Source organism: Drosophila sechellia, chromosome X (assembly GCF_004382195.2).
Source record: "Drosophila sechellia strain sech25 chromosome X, ASM438219v1, whole genome shotgun sequence".
NCBI lineage: Eukaryota > Metazoa > Arthropoda > Insecta > Diptera > Drosophilidae > Drosophila > Drosophila sechellia.
This window is the reverse complement of record NC_045954.1, coordinates 21,746,791-21,768,447: the sequence shown is the minus strand read 5'-3', so window position 1 is coordinate 21,768,447 and position 21,657 is coordinate 21,746,791. Positions and strand designations below refer to the sequence as shown.

Genomic DNA, 21,657 nt, shown 5'->3' with positions numbered 1-21,657 from the left:
CGGGTGGGCGCTAAGTCTGTCAGCATATCGGCTGCTGTGGAAGTTCATTTGGTCTCCCAGTGGGACAACTTTTAAGTCCTTTTCGATGACTCGGTTGCTCACATACCAGGGTAGCCCAGATGCATGTCGTGCCGCTCGCGATTGTATTACTCCAAGCCCATTGAGCTGAGTCCCGGAGGCACACTCCATACTTGGATTGCGTAGGTCAGTGTTGGACCTAATATGGCTTTTATTAAGGGAGCCTTAACTGCCATATGCCATATGAATGTAATGGATTTGTCCCATTTACTAGTCCATCGCTCGATTGCATGCAGCCATTCCTGAACTGCATTGGGCTGAATTGAAAGGATGAGTGCGACGCAAGCATGGCGGTGTCATCAGTGTAGGTGGCCAGGAGCAGCTGAGCAGGGGAGGCTTCATCGGTGTCGTTGGGAGTTGGCATGTCAGCAGTGTACAGGGTATACGGGAAGGGTCCAAGCACACTTCCCTGTGGAACCCCTGCATGAATGTGTTTCAGGCTTGACCGACAGTTTCGTACAGCAACACCGAAGGGCCGATCAGCGGAGGATCTTTCATTTATATAGCAGACCTTCATGCCACACCTTATCAAACGCTTGTTTCACGTCCAAAAATACGCCGACTGTTCAAAGCTAGTTCTTGTGGGATGTGTTACCTACCTCCGGCAGTTCCATCAAGCGGGTAAGCAAAATTCTCTCAAAAACTTTGGAGAAAGTTGGTAGCAGGATTATCGGGCGATATGAGTCGATCTGTGTTGGTGACTTTCCAGCTTTGGGGATCATTACAATGCGCGCACGTTTTCATTGCCTGGAAAAATTATCTAATCTTAGCATAGCGTTAAATATTTTCCCAAGAGCAAGCACGTTATATAACCAGGGTTTTTTTTGGCTACAAAACCTTTAGTTGCATCATTACTTCATGCGGTAAGGTATAGGGCGTGTCTGAGCGTCGGAGTGTGAATATTGCTGGTAAATGCTAGGATCTCCTGTCGTGGTGTATTGTCTTCTGAGGCGTCTTTTGTGGCTATGCAAGTCCCTAGCCTCCAAGCTTAAAATGGCAGGCCTTCTTATGGCCGTGAGACCAACTTGGTGTAGCCTGCCTTGCAGCTTCAATGATCGCCGATGTGAAGTAGTCGACGTACGCTTCCATCCTACTGCAAAGTGTCAATGGAAATGTTGAGTTCTACAGTAGCCTCGATGTGTTCTTTAAAGATCCGAATTCTCGCTTGTGGAGACAGCATTTTTTTAACACTTCGAAATGATTCGGCGTCTTCAATCAATGGCAGATGATGGTCAGATAACAGTTCTGTCAGCACTTTCACCCTGATTAGTTGCTGTCTAAAGCCATTGGAGATCCCAAAATCTATGGCACTTGGAGAGGCAGTTGCACGGTGGGGGTAGCATGTGGCTTCTCCAATTGTGTGTGATGAACTGCCCAGCAATGGCAACTGTTCATCTAAGTGTCGGAGGGCAGTATATTAAGGCAACATTAAAGTTTCCTCTGCTTGCAGTCAGCTGAATAGTTACTTCCTGGATATGATTTTGAGATAAAGTGGCGATGAGAGATATTTGATCTAGCAAGGATGTTGTCTGTCATCCGGATGGTTGGCAGTATGTAGGGTAAAGCCATAGACCAAAGACACTAGAATAACTAGAATATTTTGGTCCTTGCAATTTATATAACATGAGAGCGCTTATTTCTATGTTTATTTTTGTTCGTTTTGTGTTTGGCTGCCGACTGTATACATGCGTATATGGTGTTCTATGCCCAGAGCAATGTATTTTATTTTTAATTATTTCTTGGGTTGCAAGTCTGATAAGTTTCTTAAATCTAAAACTATTTTGTCTAATTTAATTATTTTCCAAGGAGATCATCCTTCCGTCCGTATAATAGCTGTAAAAAAACTTTAGTCGTGCTTAAATATATATTCTTGTAATGTATTAAAATCCCTACTTGCTTACCTCTGACTAGGATGTATTCCCTGTGAGGGGCCATTCAGGATGATAACTTTTTGGGATTTTCTGTATAGAATGGCCAAGGAAGGACGGGCATTACATGATCCTTCACCACAGTTGAGGATCGAGCGAAAGCTCATAGCACGCAATCATATCGATAATCGTCACAATGAAATAAGGCTGAGATTCCAGGACAAGAGCACCACCCACATAACCGACAAGGAGCAGGTGGACCTTTGCGCGTGCGTCTTGGAATATCTTCAAACAACCACACGAGCCTTACGCTATGTTCGTCGGATTTCAACGGTTGGCGAGCTCAGTTAGCTGTCGCTTTACATTTCCCTAAATATAGGTTTATAAGAACTATATTTTTAAGAAGATTTCCTGTTTTGTACTTACAATATTTTAGGTATGAAGGGCAATTAATCTTCTACGTCCTGTTTCGTTTTTGGTGGTGTTGGTTCATTTACAATGTTGTTCAATTCCTTCTCTTAGAGGCGTATTATTTGGGTGGACCTCAGATAAAACAAGAGAGAATGCTATAGTCGAGTTGCCCAACTATCAGATACCCGTTACTCAGCTAGTGTGAATGCGAACGCGAAATTTCATAGTTTTTCTAGGATAATGGAAGACTAATAACATTATGAAAATATATCGAAAAATGGTTCAAAAATAAGTTATTAGGCAAATCGATCTTGCAAATTTACAAGATTAATACAAATGTGAAAAAAAATCAACACATTTTTCAAAAGTGTGGGCGTGGTAGTTTTATGCGGTTTGTAAATAAACTTGCGCAACATCTATGTCTCTAAAATCTGTATGCTGAATCTCAACCTTCTAGCTTTTATATTTCCTGAGATCTCGACGTTCATACGGACAGACGGTCATGGCTTGATCGACTCGGCTATTGATCTTGATCAAGAATACATATAATTTATATAGTCGGCAACGCTTCCTTCTGCTTGTTATATACTTTTCAACAAATCTAGTATAGCTCTACGAGTAAAAGGTATAAAAATTGTATCATTTTGTTTCAGATATTACAAAGTAAACAAAAATCTATAGTTACCTTGTGGTTTTATTTGATCCGGGTTTGTCTTCATTGTCAATAGTTTTGTGACTTGAGCAGCGAAAAATTAAATTGGATTTTTTGTAAGTGGGTGTATATGAGTTCTCTGTAGTCCATGATTACAAAACGAGTCGTGCTTTCCCATGGTCTTTTGTCCGTCTGCCCGATTGTATGAACTTGGGAACATCGCGAACCTTAAGTGCTAGTTGGGACTAAGCCTGTATGCAGCGCAGGTTGACTACTGCTTCAATTTTCGTAAAATAATAAAAACCGCGATTTGTCCATTTCCGTCCGTATAAATTTCTAGATCTGAGGAACTATAAAAAGTCAGGGCGTTGAGACTTATGCTCCATATTCTAGAGCAGTTTGTCCAAAACTGCCATGCCAACACTTTTCAAAAATGTTCCCATTTTTTTCAGAAAATTATTTGTCTTGGCACTTTCTATAGATGTGCAAAAAGAATGTCGAAAATTCTCCATCGAACTACCACTATCTGAGTTACAGGTATCTTACCTTACTTTGACGAATAATACTATTTGTTTAATATATGAAAAATATTTAAAACTGGGCAATTAATCCCAACCCAGATAGTTAATTCACCTAATTCGGTGTTCATTTTCATAAATCCGCAAACTTTCCTATTGCTGTGGTTGAGGAAACGCAAAACTCTTGTTAAAACAGTGTGAACACCTTTTCTGTTTTTCGTTGATTGGAACCTTATAGATTTTGCCCACGCTGCGGACTGCCAAATTGTGTTTGCAAGTCATGAAAACGATTTAATATGTTATTGCATTACCATTTTCTAACTCGTCGTGTCTTAAAATGCACAGGTCTTCAGCTTAAATATTTTAAAAGTACTATACATTTGTGGTCAAAAAATAAACCACGATCATAACAAAAATTTTGTGCGTTAAATTAATAATTTTGTTGCGGTTATGGTTTGAGTTTTAGACTATTCTTTTACTATATTCAAATGTAAGTCAGTCACAAAATATTGAGGGAATTAACATGCACACGCTCTAAAAGCTATAAATTTCTCAAGAAATACAGAAATACTGTTGCAATTTTTAATTTTCGCATTAATTTTTAGACACTTCAAATAGGCATCTTCGTGTTATTTTTATATTATTGTTAATTATTTTAGAAAAAAATCAGTTGTCTGCGCTCATTTTCCGCCGTCTTTCTATCCCTTCACTTGGTTATATTACTATGGCCAGTGTGAAATGTCTCTAATATATTTAATACAAGAATCTATTTTCAAAATATGTGAAACAAATATCGATATATTCTGATATATGCATTACATCCCTATTTAGGTTTTTCCCGTCAGCGCAGTAAGCTTATCTCTGTGATTTGAACAGTGAAAAATTAAATTACAAAAAGGAAAAAATCAAGATGGAGGGAAAACTTCGTCCACTCACGGCAAACAACAAGCCATTTGTCTTTGGAGGCATTTACGTAAGAATCTGCATTTTTTCCAAGTGTGTGCAGGAGTGTGAGTTTAAACTTCCCTGTGAAGAGATGTGTCCCTAGTGAAAATAGATCACGAAAACAAAAACCATTGTTGGACTCATCCATATTTGATTTGTGAAATAACAAAGTTTTCGATTTTATTTCTATAATTTGCAGCGCACAAAGTGAAAGTGTGTGTATTCATTACAATTGTGAACTCATTTGCAATAGCCACTAAAAGCGGGTTAATCGAAAGTGCAGAGTCTGCACTGCAGATCGTTGTCCGAATTCCACCAGCATCCACAATGCACCCTCCAGCCCACCCCCAGCTTTCCCTCTTCCATTGCATTTGTATCCCACCCATTTGGTCATTGCACTCATTCCACTCCGTTCGTGCTTTCGATCAACCAGAGATGGCTAGCACTGCGATAGTTTCACGCTGGACTTGCGGTTATCGCTAACTTTTATGGCTACTGAAAATGGATTCACCCAAAATTGTAACTAAAATTATTAGTTTTGCGTCAGATAGCAATCCCCATTCACTCCACCGAAAGTGCCCGAAACGAGCCGGCGACCATGAGCTCAGCCGATGACCGAAGGATCCCCATAACTATACTATTCCAAGTCCAAAATGAATTCGTGTTTGATTTGTTTCTTACTAAAATAGAAAGAAAAAATTTAACTTATTTTAGAATTGTGTAACTAATGGAGCACTAGTCATTAAAAATTACTCTATTTTTGCATATCGGAGAAAATTGTATTAGAATTAGAATTTGATTTTCTCGAACCTCGCTGCAACAGAATACATTAGCGAAAAATTAACTCACCATAAGACTGCAATTATTTGTTAATCGGACTTTGGTGTTTTTAACCCCTTAAAATGAATGAGGGAATTGTTACCCTACCCTAGATCCACAGTCGCTGGGCAGGTGGCTCCGCTGGTGCAGAGCTTCGTTTCGGGGCACTTGGGTCGCAGGAATGGCCATGGCTATTTCCTGAACTATGGTTTTAAGTTGACCAGCCGACCACCCTGACGCTTCCGGGTAACTTGACGACTTGATGGTTTCCGTTGGCCAGCGAGTCGCTTTTCTGTCGACCCACTGGACCAGCCCGTTGCCTTTGCTAACTAATCGGTTAACTATTTCGCAAACGCAGAATCCCAATGCCACCGTCAAGCCTTTGATCCAAATGCCGTTGCAGGCCGCCAATGTCCAGGAGCAGCAGTCTCCTCCGGTGGCTTCATATCCGACACCGGCCACTCCGGTGGCTGTTCAGCAGCCATCGACTCCTGTCCCCGTTCAAGTGCCGAACTCGTCCGTCCAACAGCAAAATCCGGATGCGGACGCCATCGCCTCGAAGCTGGCCTTGCCAGTTATCATCAAGGAGGAGCCGATCTCTGTCGACGATGAACCGTCCGTCGACATTATAGAGGACAATACCAGTGCCAGCGGCATCGGGGGCAAGATCCCATTTAAAAAGATCTTCCAAAAGCGGAAGAAGTCGTCTGGTAAGCGTGGAATTCTTTGGTGAACAGTTTTCCCAGACTTTTATCGCACACACACACGAATCACTAGAGTTCTTATGAAAGGACAGACTGGAAATTACTTAACATTTTTACAATAACATATATGTCTTTTAACTCGATCGTAGAACGCACTCGGGACAAGAAGCTGCGACGGAATCGCCAGCTGCGCAAGTCCATGCTCCCCAAAAACGCTCTGATGGCCCTCAACGAGGTTAAGGGCGTGACCATCAGCGATTTCACCATCGACATCAATACCGACGGGGGATTCACGGCCGTTGTCACTGTGAACTCGACTCAGTACGTGGGCAAGGGTACCTCAAAGATGACAGCCAAGAACGCGGCCTGCGAGAAGGCTTGGCGCGATTTTATAATTGCGAAGATGACGCCTAAGCCTCCCCGTATTCACCAGGTGGAGATAGGTGCGGAGCCAATAGACACTAACGAGGATGAGGCCGATGCACCGGATGATGATCTGCCCATGTTGAATCTGGCTTCGTTTGCCATCTACAAGCTGTTCACGGAGTGGGAGCGCGAGGGCTATGTCGTACCCGAGATGCACCCTTCAGCCAATGCTGCCCAGCAGGCCGGAGGGGATGCCGGAACTCCAGTTCCCGCCGCGCCGAAGGAACCAAAGAAGCCGCCAGTGCGTACGGAGCTACCCTCTGGCTGGGAGACCATGCACCCGGCGACCATTCTTTGCATTGTAGGCCAGCCCACCTCACTATATTCACTGTCAGTAATCAATTCCCCTGCAGATGCGCCCGGGACTCAGCTACTCGGACTACGGGTCATCTGGCGACAATACCACCGGCATGCAGCATCTGGGAATCACGGTGGACAACCAGGAATTCCACGCCCACGGCAGATCCAAGAAGATCGCCCGTCTCAACGTGGCCGTGAAAGTGTGCAACTCTCTGTTCGGCACAAACTTCGCCTACGGCGACACCGCTTAAGACACCAACTCCAACCGCAGACTCCAACTGCCGACAGCAACACACCTCGCCAACACGCCTCTCTTAATTATAATGTATACAATTGTACCGTGGAGAGATTATGCTATCTTACGTGTAAGGGAAATAGGGTCGACAAGATTCGCCAACGTGTTCGGGTGGGCGCTAAGTCTGTCAGCATATCGGCTGCTGTGGAAGTTTATTTGGTCTCCCAGTGGGACAACTTTTAAGTCCTTTTCGATGACTCGGTTGCTCACATACCAGGGTAGCCCAGATGCATGTCGTGCCGCTCGCGATTGTATTACTCCAAGCCCATTGAGCTGAGTCCCGGAGGCACACTCCATACTTGGATTGCGTAGGTCAGTGTTGGACCTAATATGGCTTTTATTAAGGGAGCCTTAACTGCCATATGCCATATGAATGTAATGGATTTGTCCCATTTACCAGTCCATCGCTCGATTGCATGCAGCCATTCCTGAACTGCATTGGGCTGAATTGAAAGGATGAGTGCGACGCAAGCATGGCGGTGTCATCAGTTTAGGTGGTCAGGAGCAGCTGAGCAGGGGAGGCTTCATCGGTGTCGTTGACGGGAGTTGGCATGTCAGCAGTGTACAGGGTATACGGGAAGGGTCCAAGCACACTTCCCTGTGGAACCCCTGCATGAATGTGTTTCAGGCTTGACCGACAGTTTCGTACAGCAACATCGAAGGGCCGATCAGCGGAGGATCTTTCATTTATATAGCAGACCTTCATGCCACACCTTATCAAACGCTTGTTTCACGTCCAAAAATACGCCGACTGTTCAAAGCTAGTTCTTGTGGGATGTGTTACCTACCTCCGGCAGTTCCATCAAGCGGGTAAGCAAAATTCTCTCAAAAACTTTGGAGAAAGTTGGTAGCAGGATTATCGGGCGATATGAGTCGATCTGTGTTGGTGACTTTCCAGCTTTGGGGATCATTACAATGCGCGCACGTTTTCATTGCCTGGAAAAATTATCTAATCTTAGCATAGCATTAAATATTTTCCCAAGAGCAAGCACGTTATAGAAATTTCGCAGTTCGGTTGTCTATGCCATAGTAACCAGGGTTTTTTTTTGGCTACAAAACCTTTAGTTGCATCATTACTTCATGCGGTAAGGTATAGGGCGTGTCTGAGCGTCGGAGTATGAATATTGCTGGTAAATGCTAGGATCTCCTGTCGTGGTGTATTGTCTTCTGAGGCGTCTTTTGTGGCTAAACAAGTTCCTAGCCTCCAAGCTTAAAATGGCAGGCCTTCTTATGGCCGTGAGACCAACTTGGTGTAGCCTGCCTTGCAGCTTCAATGATCGCCGATGTGAAGTAGTCGACGTACGCTTCCATCCTACTGCAAAGTGTCAATGGAAATGTTGAGTTCTACAGTAGCCTCGATGTGTTCTTTAAAGATCCGAATTCTCGCTTGTGGAGACAGCATTTTTTTAACACTTCGAAATGATTCGGCGTCTTCAATCAATGGCAGATGATGGTCAGATAACAGTTCTGTCAGCACTTTCACCCTGATTAGTTGCTGTCTAAAGCCATTGGAGATCCCAAAATCTATGGCACTTGGAGAGGCAGTTGCACGGTGGGGGTAGCATGTGGCTTCTCCAATTGTGTGTGATGAACTGCCCAGCAATGGCAACTGTTCATCTAAGTGTCGGAGGGCAGTATATTAAGGCAACATTAAAGTTTCCTCTGCTTGCAGTCAGCTGAATAGTTACTTCCTGGATATGATTTTGAGATAAAGTGGCGATGAGAGATATTTGATCTAGCAAGGATGTTGTCTGTCATCCGGATGGTTGGCAGTATGTAGGGTAAAGCCATAGACCAAAGACACTAGAATAACTAGAATATTTTTGGTCCTTGCAATTTATATAACATGAGAGCGCTTATTTCTATGTTTATTTTTGTTCGTTTTGTGTTTGGCTGCCGACTGTATACATGCGTATATGGTGTTCTATGCCCAGAGCAATGTATTTTATTTTTAATTATTTCTTGGGTTGCAAGTCTGATAAGTTTCTTAAATCTAAAACTATTTTGTCTAATTTAATTATTTTCCAAGGAGATCATCCTTCCGTCCGTATAATAGCTGTAAAAAAACTTTAGTCGTGCTTAAATATATATTCTTGTAATGTATTAAAATCCCTACTTGCTTACCTCTGACTAGGATGTATTCCCTGTGAGGGGCCATTCAGGATGATAACTTTTTGGGATTTTCTGTATAGAATGGCCAAGGAAGGACGGGCATTACATGATCCTTCACCACAGTTGAGGATCGAGCGAAAGCTCGTAGCACGCAATCATATCGATAATCGTCACAATGAAATAAGGCTGAGATTCCAGGACAAGAGCACCACCCACATAACCGACAAGGAGCAGGTGGACCTTTGCGCGTGCGTCTTGGAATATCTTCAAACAACCACACGAGCCTTACGCTATGTTCGTCGGATTTCAACGGTTGGCGAGCTCAGTTAGCTGTCGCTTTACATTTCCCTAAATATAGGTTTATAAGAACTATAGTTTTAAGAAGATTTCCTGTTTTGTACTTACAATATTTTAGGTATGAAGGGCAATTAATCTTCTACGTCCTGTTTCGTTTTTGGTGGTGTTGGTTCATTTACAATGTTGTTCAATTCCTTCTCTTAGAGGCGTATTATTTGGGTGGACCTCAGATAAAACAAGAGAGAATGCTATAGTCGAGTTGCCCAACTATCAGATACCCGTTACTCAGCTAGTGTGAATGCGAACGCGAAATTTCATAGTTTTTCTAGGATAATGGAAGACTAATAACATTATGAAAATATATCGAAAAATGGTTCAAAAATAAGTTATTAGGCAAATCGATCTTGCAAATTTACAAGATTAATACAAATGTGAAAAAAAATCAACACATTTTTCAAAAGTGTGGGCGTGGTAGTTTTATGCGGTTTGTAAATAAACTTGCGCAACATCTATGTCTCTAAAATCTGTATGCTGAATCTCAACCTTCTAGCTTTTATATTTCCTGAGATCTCGACGTTCATACGGACAGACGGTCATGGCTTGATCGACTCGGCTATTGATCCTGATCAAGAATACATATAATTTATATAGTCGGCAACGCTTCCTTCTGCTTGTTATATACTTTTCAACAAATCTAGTATAGCTCTACGAGTAAAAGGTATAAAAATTGTATCATTTTGTTTCAGATATTACAAAGTAAACAAAAATCTATAGTTACCTTGTGGTTTTATTTGATCCGGGTTTGTCTTCATTGTCAATAGTTTTGTGACTTGAGCAGCGAAAAATTAAATTGGATTTTTTGTAAGTGGGTGTATATGAGTTCTCTGTAGTCCATGATTACAAAACGAGTCGTGCTTTCCCATGGTCTTTTGTCCGTCTGCCCGATTGTATGAACTTGGGAACATCGCGAACCTTAAGTGCTAGTTGGGACTAAGCCTGTATGCAGCGCAGGTTGACTACTGCTTCAATTTTCGTAAAATAATAAAAACCGCGATTTGTCCATTTCCGTCCGTATAAATTTCTAGATCTGAGGAACTATAAAAAGTCAGGGCGTTGAGACTTATGCTCCATATTCTAGAGCAGTTTGTCCAAAACTGCCATGCCAACACTTTTCAAAAATGTTCCCATTTTTTTCAGAAAATTATTTGTCTTGGCACTTTCTATAGATGTGCAAAAAGAATGTCGAAAATTCTTCATCGAACTACCACTATCTGAGTTACAGGTATCTTACCTTACTTTGACGAATAATACTATTTGTTTAATATATGAAAAATATTTAAAACTGGGCAATTAATCCCAACCCAGATAGTTAATTCACCTAATTCGGTGTTCATTTTCATAAATCCGCAAACTTTCCTATTGCTGTGGTTGAGGAAACGCAAAACTCTTGTTAAAACAGTGTGAACACCTTTTCTGTTTTTCGTTGATTGGAACCTTATAGATTTTGCCCACGCTGCGGACTGCCAAATTGTGTTTGCAAGTCATGAAAACGATTTAATATGTTATTGCATTGCCATTTTCTAACTCGTCGTGTCTTAAAATGCACAGGTCTTCAGCTTAAATATTTTAAAAGTACTATACATTTGTGGTCAAAAAATAAACCACGATCATAACAAAAATTTTGTGCGTTAAATTAATAATTTTGTTGCGGTTATGGTTTGAGTTTTAGACTATTCTTTTACTATATTCAAATGTAAGTCAGTCACAAAATATTGAGGGAATTAACATGCACACGCTCTAAAAGCTATAAATTTCTCAAGAAATACAGAAATACTGTTGCAATTTTTAATTTTCGCATTAATTTTTAGACACTTCAAATAGGCATCTTCGTGTTATTTTTATATTATTGTTAATTATTTTAGAAAAAAATCAGTTGTCTGCGCTCATTTTCCGCCGTCTTTCTATCCCTTCACTTGGTTATATTACTATGGCCAGTGTGAAATGTCTCTAATATATTTAATACAAGAATCTATTTTCAAAATATGTGAAACAAATATCGATATATTCTGATATATGCATTACATCCCTATTTAGGTTTTTCCCGTCAGCGCAGTAAGCTTATCTCTGTGATTTGAACAGTGAAAAATTAAATTACAAAAAGGAAAAAATCAAGATGGAGGGAAAACTTCGTCCACTCACGGCAAACAACAAGCCATTTGTCTTTGGAGGCATTTACGTAAGAATCTGCATTTTTTCCAAGTGTGTGCAGGAGTGTGAGTTTAAACTTCCCTGTGAAGAGATGTGTCCCTAGTGAAAATAGATCACGAAAACAAAAACCATTGTTGGACTCATCCATATTTGATTTGTGAAATAACAAAGTTTTCGATTTTATTTCTATAATTTGCAGCGCACAAAGTGAAAGTGTGTGTATTCATTACAATTGTGAACTCATTTGCAATAGCCACTAAAAGCGGGTTAATCGAAAGTGCAGAGTCTGCACTGCAGATCGTTGTCCGAATTCCACCAGCATCCACAATGCACCCTCCAGCCCACCCCCAGCTTTCCCTCTTCCATTGCATTTGTATCCCACCCATTTGGTCATTGCACTCATTCCACTCCGTTCGTGCTTTCGATCAACCAGAGATGGCTAGAACTGCGATAGTTTCACGCTGGACTTGCGGTTATCGCTAACTTTTATGGCTACTGAAAATGGATTCACCCAAAATTGTAACTAAAATTATTAGTTTTGCGTCAGATAGCAATCCCCATTCACTCCACCGAAAGTGCCCGAAACGAGCCGGCGACCATGAGCTCAGCCGATGACCGAAGGATCCCCATAACTATACTATTCCAAGTCCAAAATGAATTCGTGTTTGATTTGTTTCTTACTAAAATAGAAAGAAAAAATTTAACTTATTTTAGAATTGTGTAACTTATGGAGCACTAGTCATTAAAAATTACTCTATTTTTGCATATCGGAGAAAATTGTATTAGAATTAGAATTTGATTTTCTCGAACCTCGCTGCAACAGAATACATTAGCGAAAAATTAACTCACCATAAGACTGCATTTATTTGTTAATCGGACTTTGGTGTTTTTAACCCCTTAAAATGAATGAGGGAATTGTTACCCTACCCTAGATCCACAGTCGCTGGGCAGGTGGCTCCGCTGGTGCAGAGCTTCGTTTCGGGGCACTTGGGTCGCAGGAATGGCCATGGCTATTTCCTGAACTATGGTTTTAAGTTGACCAGCCGACCACCCTGACGCTTCCGGGTAACTTGACGACTTGATGGTTTCCGTTGGCCAGCGAGTCGCTTTTCTGTCGACCCACTGGACCAGCCCGTTGCCTTTGCTAACTAATCGGTTAACTCTTTCGCAAACGCAGAATCCCAATGCCACCGTCAAGCCTTTGATCCAAATGCCGTTGCAGGCCGTCAATGTCCAGGAGCAGCAGTCTCCTCCGGTGGCTTCATATCCGACACCGGCCACTCCGGTGGCTGTTCAGCAGCCATCGACTCCTGTCCCCGTTCAAGTGCCGAACTCGTCCGTCCAACAGCAAAATCCGGATGCGGACGCCATCGCCTCGAAGCTGGCCTTGCCAGTTATCATCAAGGAGGAGCCGATCTCTGTCGACGATGAACCGTCCGTCGACATTATAGAGGACAATACCAGTGCCAGCGGCATCGGGGGCAAGATCCCATTTAAAAAGATCTTCCAAAAGCGGAAGAAGTCGTCTGGTAAGCGTGGAATTCTTTGGTGAACAGTTTTCCCAGACTTTTATCGCACACACACACGAATCACTAGAGTTCTTATGAAAGGACAGACTGGAAATTACTTAACATTTTTACAATAACATATATGTCTTTTAACTCGGTCGTAGAACGCACTCGGGACAAGAAGCTGCGACGGAATCGCCAGCTGCGCAAGTCCATGCTCCCCAAAAACGCTCTGATGGCCCTCAACAAGGTTAAGGGCGTGACCATCAGCGATTTCACCATCGACATCAATACCGACGGGGGATTCACGGCCGTTGTCACTGTGAACTCGACTCAGTACGTGGGCAAGGGTACCTCAAAGATGACAGCCAAGAACGCGGCCTGCGAGAAGGCTTGGCGCGATTTTATAATTGCGAAGATGACGCCTAAGCCTCCCCGTATTCACCAGGTGGAGATAGGTGCGGAGCCAATAGACACTAACGAGGATGAGGCCGATGCACCGGATGATGATCTGCCCATGTTGAATCTGGCTTCGTTTGCCATCTACAAGCTGTTCACGGAGTGGGAGCGCGAGGGCTATGTCGTACCCGAGATGCACCCTTCGGCCAATGCTGCCCAGCAGGCCGGAGGGGATGCCGGAACTCCAGTTCCCGCCGCGCCGAAGGAACCAAAGAAGCCGCCAGTGCGTACGGAGCTACCCTCTGGCTGGGAGACCATGCACCCGGCGACCATTCTTTGCATTGTAGGCCAGCCCACCTCACTATATTCACTGTCAGTAATCAATTCCCCTGCAGATGCGCCCGGGACTCAGCTACTCGGACTACGGGTCATCTGGCGACAATACCACCGGCATGCAGCATCTGGGAATCACGGTGGACAACCAGGAATTCCACGCCCACGGCAGATCCAAGAAGATCGCCCGTCTCAACGTGGCCGTGAAAGTGTGCAACTCTCTGTTCGGCACAAACTTCGCCTACGGCGACACCGCTTAAGACACCAACTCCAACCGCAGACTCCAACTGCCGACAGCAACACACCTCGCCAACACGCCTCTCTTAATTATAATGTATACAATTGTACCGTGGAGAGATTATGCTATCTTACGTGTAAGGGAAATAGGGTCGACAAGATTCGCCAACGTGTTCGGGTGGGCGCTAAGTCTGTCAGCATATCGGCTGCTGTGGAAGTTTATTTGGTCTCCCAGTGGGACAACTTTTAAGTCCTTTTCGATGACTCGGTTGCTCACATACCAGGGTAGCCCAGATGCATGTCGTGCCGCTCGCGATTGTATTACTCCAAGCCCATTGAGCTGAGTCCCGGAGGCACACTCCATACTTGGATTGCGTAGGTCAGTGTTGGACCTAATATGGCTTTTATTAAGGGAGCCTTAACTGCCATATGCCATATGAATGTAATGGATTTGTCCCATTTACTAGTCCATCGCTCGATTGCATGCAGCCATTCCTGAACTGCATTGGGCTGAATTGAAAGGATGAGTGCGACGCAAGCATGGCGGTGTCATCAGTGTAGGTGGCCAGGAGCAGCTGAGCAGGGGAGGCTTCATCGGTGTCGTTGGGAGTTGGCATGTCAGCAGTGTACAGGGTATACGGGAAGGGTCCAAGCACACTTCCCTGTGGAACCCCTGCATGAATGTGTTTCAGGCTTGACCGACAGTTTCGTACAGCAACATCGAAGGGCCGATCAGCGGAGGATCTTTCATTTATATAGCAGACCTTCATGCCACACCTTATCAAACGCTTGTTTCACGTCCAAAAATACGCCGACTGTTCAAAGCTAGTTCTTGTGGGATGTGTTACCTACCTCCGGCAGTTCCATCAAGCGGGTAAGCAAAATTCTCTCAAAAACTTTGGATAAAGTTGGTAGCAGGATTATCGGGCGATATGAGTCGATCTGTGTTGGTGACTTTCCAGCTTTGGGGATCATTACAATGCGCGCACGTTTTCATTGCCTGGAAAAATTATCTAATCTTAGCATAGCATTAAATATTTTCCCAAGAGCAAGCACGTTATAGAAATTTCGCAGTTCGGTTGTCTATGCCATAGTAACCAGGGTTTTTTTTTGGCTACAAAACCTTTAGTTGCATCATTACTTCATGCGGTAAGGTATAGGGCGTGTCTGAGCGTCGGAGTATGAATATTGCTGGTAAATGCTAGGATCTCCTGTCGTGGTGTATTGTCTTCTGAGGCGTCTTTTGTGGCTAAACAAGTTCCTAGCCTCCAAGCTTAAAATGGCAGCCCTTCTTATGGCCGTGAGACCAACTTGGTGTAGCCTGCCTTGCAGCTTCAATGATCGCCGATGTGAAGTAGTCGACGTACGCTTCCATCCTACTGCAAAGTGTCAATGGAAATGTTGAGTTCTACAGTAGCCTCGATGTGTTCTTTAAAGATCCGAATTCTCGCTTGTGGAGACAGCATTTTTTTAACACTTCGAAATGATTCGGCGTCTTCAATCAATGGCAGATGATGGTCAGATAACAGTTCTGTCAGCACTTTCACCCTGATTAGTTGCTGTCTAAAGCCATTGGAGATCCCAAAATCTATGGCACTTGGAGAGGCAGTTGCACGGTGGGGGTAGCATGTGGCTTCTCCAATTGTGTGTGATGAACTGCCCAGCAATGGCAACTGTTCATCTAAGTGTCGGAGGGCAGTATATTAAGGCAACATTAAAGTTTCCTCTGCTTGCAGTCAGCTGAATAGTTACTTCCTGGATATGATTTTGAGATAAAGTGGCGATGAGAGATATTTGATCTAGCAAGGATGTTGTCTGTCATCCGGATGGTTGGCAGTATGTAGGGTAAAGCCATAGACCAAAGACACTAGAATAACTAGAATATTTTTGGTCCTTGCAATTTATATAACATGAGAGCGCTTATTTCTATGTTTATTTTTGTTCGTTTTGTGTTTGGCTGCCGACTGTATACATGCGTATATGGTGTTCTATGCCCAGAGCAATGTATTTTATTTTTAATTATTTCTTGGGTTGCAAGTCTGATAAGTTTCTTAAATCTAAAACTATTTTGTCTAATTTAATTATTTTCCAAGGAGATCATCCTTCCGTCCGTATAATAGCTGTAAAAAAACTTTAGTCGTGCTTAAATATATATTCTTGTAATGTATTAAAATCCCTACTTGCTTACCTCTGACTAGGATGTATTCCCTGTGAGGGGCCATTCAGGATGATAACTTTTTGGGATTTTCTGTATAGAATGGCCAAGGAAGGACGGGCATTACATGATCCTTCACCACAGTTGAGGATCGAGCGAAAGCTCGTAGCACGCAATCATATCGATAATCGTCACAATGAAATAAGGCTGAGATTCCAGGAAAAGAGCACCACCCACATAACCGACAAGGAGCAGGTGGACCTTTGCGCGTGCGTCTTGGAATATCTTCAAACAACCACACGAGCCTTACGCTATGTTCGTCGGATTTCAACGGTTGGCGAGCTCAGTTAGCTGTCGCTTTACATTTCCCTAAATATAGGTTTATAAGAACTATATTTTTAAGAAGATTTCCTGTTTTGTACTTACAATATTTTAGGTATGAAGGGCAATTAATCTTCTACGTCCTGTTTCGTTTTTGGTGGTGTTGGTTCATTTACAATGTTGTTCAATTCCTTCTCTTAGAGGCGTATTATTTGGGTGGACCTCAGATAAAACAAGAGAGAATGCTATAGTCGAGTTGCCCAACTATCAGATACCCGTTACTCAGCTAGTGTGAATGCGAACGCGAAATTTCATAGTTTTTCTAGGATAATGGAAGACTAATAACATTATGAAAATATATCGAAAAATGGTTCAAAAATAAGTTATTAGGCAAATCGATCTTGCAAATTTACAAGATTAATACAAATGTGAAAAAAAATCAACACATTTTTCAAAAGTGTGGGCGTGGTAGTTTTATGCGGTTTGTAAATAAACTTGCGCAACATCTATGTCTCTAAAATCTGTATGCTGAATCTCAACCTTCTAGCTTTTATATTTCCTGAGATCTCGACGTTCATACGGACAGACGGTCATGGCTTGATCGACTCGGCTATTGATCCTGATCAAGAATACATATAATTTATATAGTCGGCAACGCTTCCTTCTGCTTGTTATATACTTTTCAACAAATCTAGTATAGCTCTACGAGTAAAAGGTATAAAAATTGTATCATTTTGTTTTAGATATTACAATGTAAACATAAATCTATAGTTACCTTGTGGTTTTATTTGATCCGGGTTTGTCTTCATTGTCAATAGTTTTGTGACTTGAGCAGCGAAAAATTAAATTGGATTTTTTGTAAGTGGGTGTATATGAGTTCTCTGTAGTCCATGATTACAAAACGAGTCGTGCTTTCCCATGGTCTTTTGTCCGTCTGCCCGATTGTATGAACTTGGGAACATCGCGAACCTTAAGTGCTAGTTGGGACTAAGCCTGTATGCAGCGCAGGTTGACTACTGCTTCAATTTTCGTAAAATAATAAAAACCGCGATTTGTCCATTTCCGTCCGTATAAATTTCTAGATCTGAGGAACTATAAAAAGTCAGGGCGTTGAGACTTATGCTCCATATTCTAGAGCAGTTTGTCCAAAACTGCCATGCCAACACTTTTCAAAAATGTTCCCATTTTTTTCAGAAAATTATTTGTCTTGGCACTTTCTATAGATGTGCAAAAAGAATGTCGAAAATTCTCCATCGAACTACCACTATCTGAGTTACAGGTATCTTACCTTACTTTGACGAATAATAATATTTGTTTAATATATGAAAAATATTAAAAACTGGGCGATTAATCCCAACCCAGATAGTTAATTCACTTAATTCGGTGTTCATTTTCATAAATCCGCAAACTTTCCTATTGCTGTGGTTGAGGAAACGCAAAACTCTTGTTAAAACAGTGTGAACACCTTTTCTGTTTTTCGTTGATTGGAACCTTATAGATTTTGCGCACGCTGCGGACTGCCAAATTGTGTTTGCAAGTCATGAAAACGATTTAATATGTTATTGCATTGCCATTTTCTAACTCGTCGTGTCTTAAAATGCACAGTGTCTTCAGCTTAAATATTTTAAAAGTACTATACATTTGTGGTCAAAAAATAAACCACGATCATAACAAAAATTTTGTGCGTTAAATTAATAATTTTGTTGCGGTTATGGTTTGAGTTTTAGACTATTCTTTTACTATATTCAAATGTAAGTCAGTCACAAAATATTGAGGGAATTAACATGCACACGCTCTAAAAGCTATAAATTTCTCAAGAAATACAGAAATACTGTTGCAATTTTTAATTTTCGCATTAATTTTTAGACACTTCAAATAGGCATCTTCGTGTTATTTTTATATTATTGTTAATTATTTTAGAAAAAAATCAGTTGTCTGCGCTCATTTTCCGCCGTCTTTCTATCCCTTCACTTGGTTATATTACTATGGCCAGTGTGAAATGTCTCTAATATATTTAATACAAGAATCGATTTTCAAAATATGTGAAACAAATATCGATATATTCTGATATATGCATTACATCCCTATTTAGGTTTTTCCCGTCAGCGCAGTAAGCTTATCTCTGTGATTTGAACAGTGAAAAATTAAATTACAAAAACGAAAAAATCAAGATGGAGGGAAAACTTCGTCCACTCACGGCAAACAACCAGTCATTTGTCTTTGGAGGCATTTACGTAAGAATCTGCATTTTTTCCAAGTGTGTGCAGGAGTGTGAGTTTAAACTTCCCTGTGAAGAGATGTGTCCCTAGTGAAAATAGATCACGAAAAGAAAAACCATTGTTGGACTCATCCATATTTGATTTGTGAAATAACAAAGTTTTCGATTTTATTTCTATAATTTGCAGCGCACAAAGTGAAAGTGTGTGTATTCATTACAATTGTGAACTCATTTGCAATAGCCACTAAAAGCGGGTTAATCGAAAGTGCAGAGTCTGCACTGCAGATCGTTGTCCGAATTCCACCAGCATCCACAATGCACCCTCCAGCCCACCCCCAGCTTTCCCTCTTCCATTGCATTTGTATCCCACCCACTCCACTCCGTTCGTGCTTTCGATCGACCAGAGATGGCTAGCACTGCGATAGTTTCACGCTGGACTTGCGGTTATCGCTAACTTTTATGGCTACTGAAAATGGATTCACCCAAAATTGTAACTAAAATTATTAGTTTTGCGTCAGATAGCAATCCCCATTCACTCCACCGAAAGTGCCCGAAACGAGCCGGCGACCATGAGCTCAGCCGATGACCGAAGGATCCCCATAACTATACTATTCCAAGTCCAAAATGAATTCGTGTTTGATTTGTTTCTTACTAAAATAGAAAGAAAAAATTTAACTTATTTTAGAATTGTGTAACTTATGGAGCACTAGTCATTAAAAATTACCTTATTTTTGCATATCGGAGAGAATTGTATTAGAATTAGAATTTGATTTTTTCGAAACTCGCTGCAACAGAATACATTAGCGAAAAATTAACTCACCATAAGACTGCATTTATTTGTTAATCGGACTTTGGTGTTTTTAACCCCTTAAAATGAATGAGGGAATTGTTACCCTACCCTAGATCCACAGTCGCTGGGCAGGTGGCTCCGCTGGTGCAGAGCTTCGTTTCGGGGCACTTGGGTCGCAGGAATGGCCATGGCTATTTCCTGAACTATGGTTTTAAGTTGACCAGCCGACCACCCTGACGCTTCCGGGTAACTTGACGACTTAATGGTTTCCGTTGGCCAGCGAGTCGCTTTTCTGTCGACCCACTGGACCAGCCCGTTGCCTTTGCTAACTAATCGGTTAACTCTTTCGCAAACGCAGAATCCCAATGCCACCGTCAAGCCTTTGATCCAAATGCCGTTGCAGGCCGCCAATGTCCAGGAGCAGCAGTCTCCTCCGGTGGCTTCATATCCGACACCGGCCACTCCGGTGGCTGTTCAGCAGCCATCGACTCCTGTCCCCGTTCAAGTGCCGAACTCGTCCGTCCAACAGCAAAATCCGGATGCGGACGCCATCGCCTCGAAGCTGGCCTTGCCAGTTATCATCAAGGAGGAGCCGATCTCTGTCGACGATGAACCGTCCGTCGACATTATAGAGGACAATACCAGTGCCAGCGGCATCGGGGGCAAGATCCCATTTAAAAAGATCTTCCAAAAGCGGAAGAAGTCGTCTGGTAAGCGTGGAATTCTTTGGTGAACAGTTTTCCCAGACTTTTATCGCACACACACACGAATCACTAGAGTTCTTATGAAAGGACAGACTGGAAATTACTTAACATTTTTACAATAACATATATGTCTTTTAACTCGATCGTAGAACGCACTCGGGACAAGAAGCTGCGACGGAATCGCCAGCTGCGCAAGTCCATGCTCCCCAAAAACGCTCTGATGGCCCTCAACGAGGTTAAGGGCGTGACCATCAGCGATTTCACCATCGACATCAATACCGACGGGGGATTCACGGCCGTTGTCACTGTGAACTCGACTCAGTACGTGGGCAAGGGTACCTCAAAGATGACAGCCAAGAACGCGGCCTGCGAGAAGGCTTGGCGCGATTTTATAATTGCGAAGATGACGCCTAAGCCTCCCCGTATTCACCAGGTGGAGATAGGTGCGGAGCCAATAGACACTAACGAGGATGAGGCCGATGCACCGGATGATGATCTGCCCATGTTGAATCTGGCTTCGTTTGCCATCTACAAGCTGTTCACGGAGTGGGAGCGCGAGGGCTATGTCGTACCCGAGATGCACCCTTCGGCCAATGCTGCCCAGCAGGCCGGAGGGGATGCCGGAACTCCAGTTCCCGCCGCGCCGAAGGAACCAAAGAAGCCACCAGTGCGTACGGAGCTACCCTCTGGCTGGGAGACCATGCAACCGGCGACCATTCTTTGCATTGTAGGCCAGCCCACCTCACTATATTCACTGTCAGTAATCAATTCCCCTGCAGATGCGCCCGGGACTCAGCTACTCGGACTACGGGTCATCTGGCGACAATACCACCGGCATGCAGCATCTGGGAATCACGGTGGACAACCAGGAATTCCACGCCCACGGCAGATCCAAGAAGATCGCCCGTCTCAACGTGGCCGTGAAAGTGTGCAACTCTCTGTTCGGCACAAACTTCGCCTACGGCGACACCGCTTAAGACACCAACTCCAACCGCAGACTCCAACTGCCGACAGCAACACACCTCGCCAACACGCCTCTCTTAATTATAATGTATACAATTGTACCGTGGAGAGATTATGCTATCTTACGTGTAAGGGAAATAGGGTCGACAAGATTCGCCAACGTGTTCGGGTGGGCGCTAAGTCTGTCAGCATATCGGCTGCTGTGGAAGTTTATTTGGTCTCCCAGTGGGACAACTTTTAAGTCCTTTTCGATGACTCGGTTGCTCACATACCAGGGTAGCCCAGATGCATGTCGTGCCGCTCGCGATTGTATTACTCCAAGCCCATTGAGCTGAGTCCCGGAGGCACACTCCATACTTGGATTGCGTAGGTCAGTGTTGGACCTAGTATGGCTTT

The 21,657-nt window shown here is 42.9% G+C and overlaps 4 protein-coding genes and 3 long non-coding RNA genes across 23 annotated transcripts; 4 read left to right on the top strand and 3 right to left on the bottom strand.

The window, feature by feature from the left end:
- Positions 1-1,770: 1,770 nt before the first annotated feature.
- On the bottom strand, positions 1,771-3,570 carry LOC116802315. Of its 4 annotated transcripts, none has more exons than XR_004362684.1 (4): positions 3,556-3,570; positions 2,373-2,489; positions 1,980-2,315; positions 1,771-1,922 (listed from the first exon to the last, which is right to left on the bottom strand). It is a non-coding gene; the product is annotated as an uncharacterized LOC116802315 (long non-coding RNA). The 4 variants fall into 4 exon arrangements; XR_004362683.1 differs by lacking the exon at positions 3,556-3,570 and adding an exon at positions 3,043-3,526; XR_004362682.1 differs by lacking the exon at positions 3,556-3,570 and having other exon boundaries at positions 2,373-2,659.
- An 801-nt stretch (positions 3,571-4,371) lies between these two features.
- Positions 4,372-7,059, top strand: LOC116802310 (double-stranded RNA-specific editase 1-like). 4 transcript variants are annotated; one of them, XM_032726442.1, is made up of 5 exons: positions 4,408-4,500; positions 4,672-5,537; positions 5,650-6,001; positions 6,145-6,722; positions 6,775-7,059. In XM_032726442.1, the coding sequence occupies exons 3-5, from the start codon at positions 5,683-5,685 to the stop codon at positions 6,970-6,972; spliced, it is 1,095 nt and encodes a 364-aa protein (XP_032582333.1). In that variant the 5' UTR covers positions 4,408-4,500; positions 4,672-5,537; positions 5,650-5,682; the 3' UTR covers positions 6,973-7,059. The 4 variants fall into 4 exon arrangements, with proteins under 4 accessions (XP_032582332.1, XP_032582331.1, XP_032582333.1 ...); XM_032726441.1 differs by lacking the exon at positions 4,672-5,537 and having other exon boundaries at positions 4,372-4,500; positions 5,695-6,001; XM_032726440.1 differs by lacking the exon at positions 4,672-5,537 and having other exon boundaries at positions 4,373-4,500.
- A 1,872-nt stretch (positions 7,060-8,931) lies between these two features.
- LOC116802314 lies at positions 8,932-10,731 on the bottom strand. Of its 4 annotated transcripts, XR_004362679.1 has the most exons (5): positions 10,717-10,731; positions 10,204-10,645; positions 9,534-9,650; positions 9,141-9,476; positions 8,932-9,083 (listed from the first exon to the last, which is right to left on the bottom strand). It is a non-coding gene; the product is annotated as an uncharacterized LOC116802314 (long non-coding RNA). The 4 variants fall into 4 exon arrangements; XR_004362680.1 differs by lacking the exon at positions 10,204-10,645; XR_004362678.1 differs by lacking the exons at positions 10,204-10,645; positions 10,717-10,731 and having other exon boundaries at positions 9,534-9,820.
- Positions 10,732-11,528: 797 nt separating this feature from the next.
- LOC116802277 (double-stranded RNA-specific editase 1-like) lies at positions 11,529-14,220 on the top strand. Of its 3 annotated transcripts, XM_032726212.1 has the most exons (5): positions 11,555-11,661; positions 11,833-12,698; positions 12,811-13,162; positions 13,306-13,883; positions 13,936-14,220. In XM_032726212.1, exons 3-5 carry the CDS (start codon positions 12,844-12,846, stop codon positions 14,131-14,133), a joined length of 1,095 nt encoding a protein of 364 aa, XP_032582103.1. In that variant the 5' UTR covers positions 11,555-11,661; positions 11,833-12,698; positions 12,811-12,843; the 3' UTR covers positions 14,134-14,220. The 3 variants fall into 3 exon arrangements, with proteins under 3 accessions (XP_032582102.1, XP_032582101.1, XP_032582103.1); XM_032726211.1 differs by lacking the exon at positions 11,833-12,698 and having other exon boundaries at positions 11,529-11,661; XM_032726210.1 differs by having other exon boundaries at positions 11,554-11,661; positions 11,833-13,162.
- Positions 14,221-14,364: 144 nt separating this feature from the next.
- LOC116802280 lies at positions 14,365-17,106 on the top strand. Its single transcript, XM_032726221.1, has 2 exons — positions 14,365-14,984; positions 16,309-17,106. The coding sequence occupies exons 1-2, from the start codon at positions 14,879-14,881 to the stop codon at positions 16,614-16,616; spliced, it is 414 nt and encodes a 137-aa protein (XP_032582112.1). The 5' UTR covers positions 14,365-14,878; the 3' UTR covers positions 16,617-17,106.
- LOC116802282 lies at positions 16,090-17,889 on the bottom strand. 3 transcript variants are annotated; one of them, XR_004362649.1, is made up of 4 exons: positions 17,875-17,889; positions 16,692-16,808; positions 16,299-16,634; positions 16,090-16,241 (listed from the first exon to the last, which is right to left on the bottom strand). It is a non-coding gene; the product is annotated as an uncharacterized LOC116802282 (long non-coding RNA). The 3 variants fall into 3 exon arrangements; XR_004362648.1 differs by lacking the exon at positions 17,875-17,889 and adding an exon at positions 17,362-17,848; XR_004362650.1 differs by lacking the exon at positions 17,875-17,889 and having other exon boundaries at positions 16,090-16,230; positions 16,692-16,783.
- A 789-nt stretch (positions 17,890-18,678) lies between these two features.
- Positions 18,679-21,362, top strand: LOC116802278 (double-stranded RNA-specific editase 1-like). Of its 4 annotated transcripts, none has more exons than XM_032726215.1 (4): positions 18,679-18,820; positions 19,998-20,304; positions 20,448-21,025; positions 21,078-21,362. In XM_032726215.1, the coding sequence occupies exons 1-4, from the start codon at positions 18,758-18,760 to the stop codon at positions 21,273-21,275; spliced, it is 1,146 nt and encodes a 381-aa protein (XP_032582106.1). In that variant the 5' UTR covers positions 18,679-18,757; the 3' UTR covers positions 21,276-21,362. The 4 variants fall into 4 exon arrangements, with proteins under 4 accessions (XP_032582106.1, XP_032582105.1, XP_032582107.1 ...); XM_032726214.1 differs by having other exon boundaries at positions 19,953-20,304; XM_032726216.1 differs by lacking the exon at positions 18,679-18,820 and adding an exon at positions 19,586-19,840 and having other exon boundaries at positions 19,953-20,304.
- The last annotated feature ends 295 nt before the right edge of the window (positions 21,363-21,657 follow it).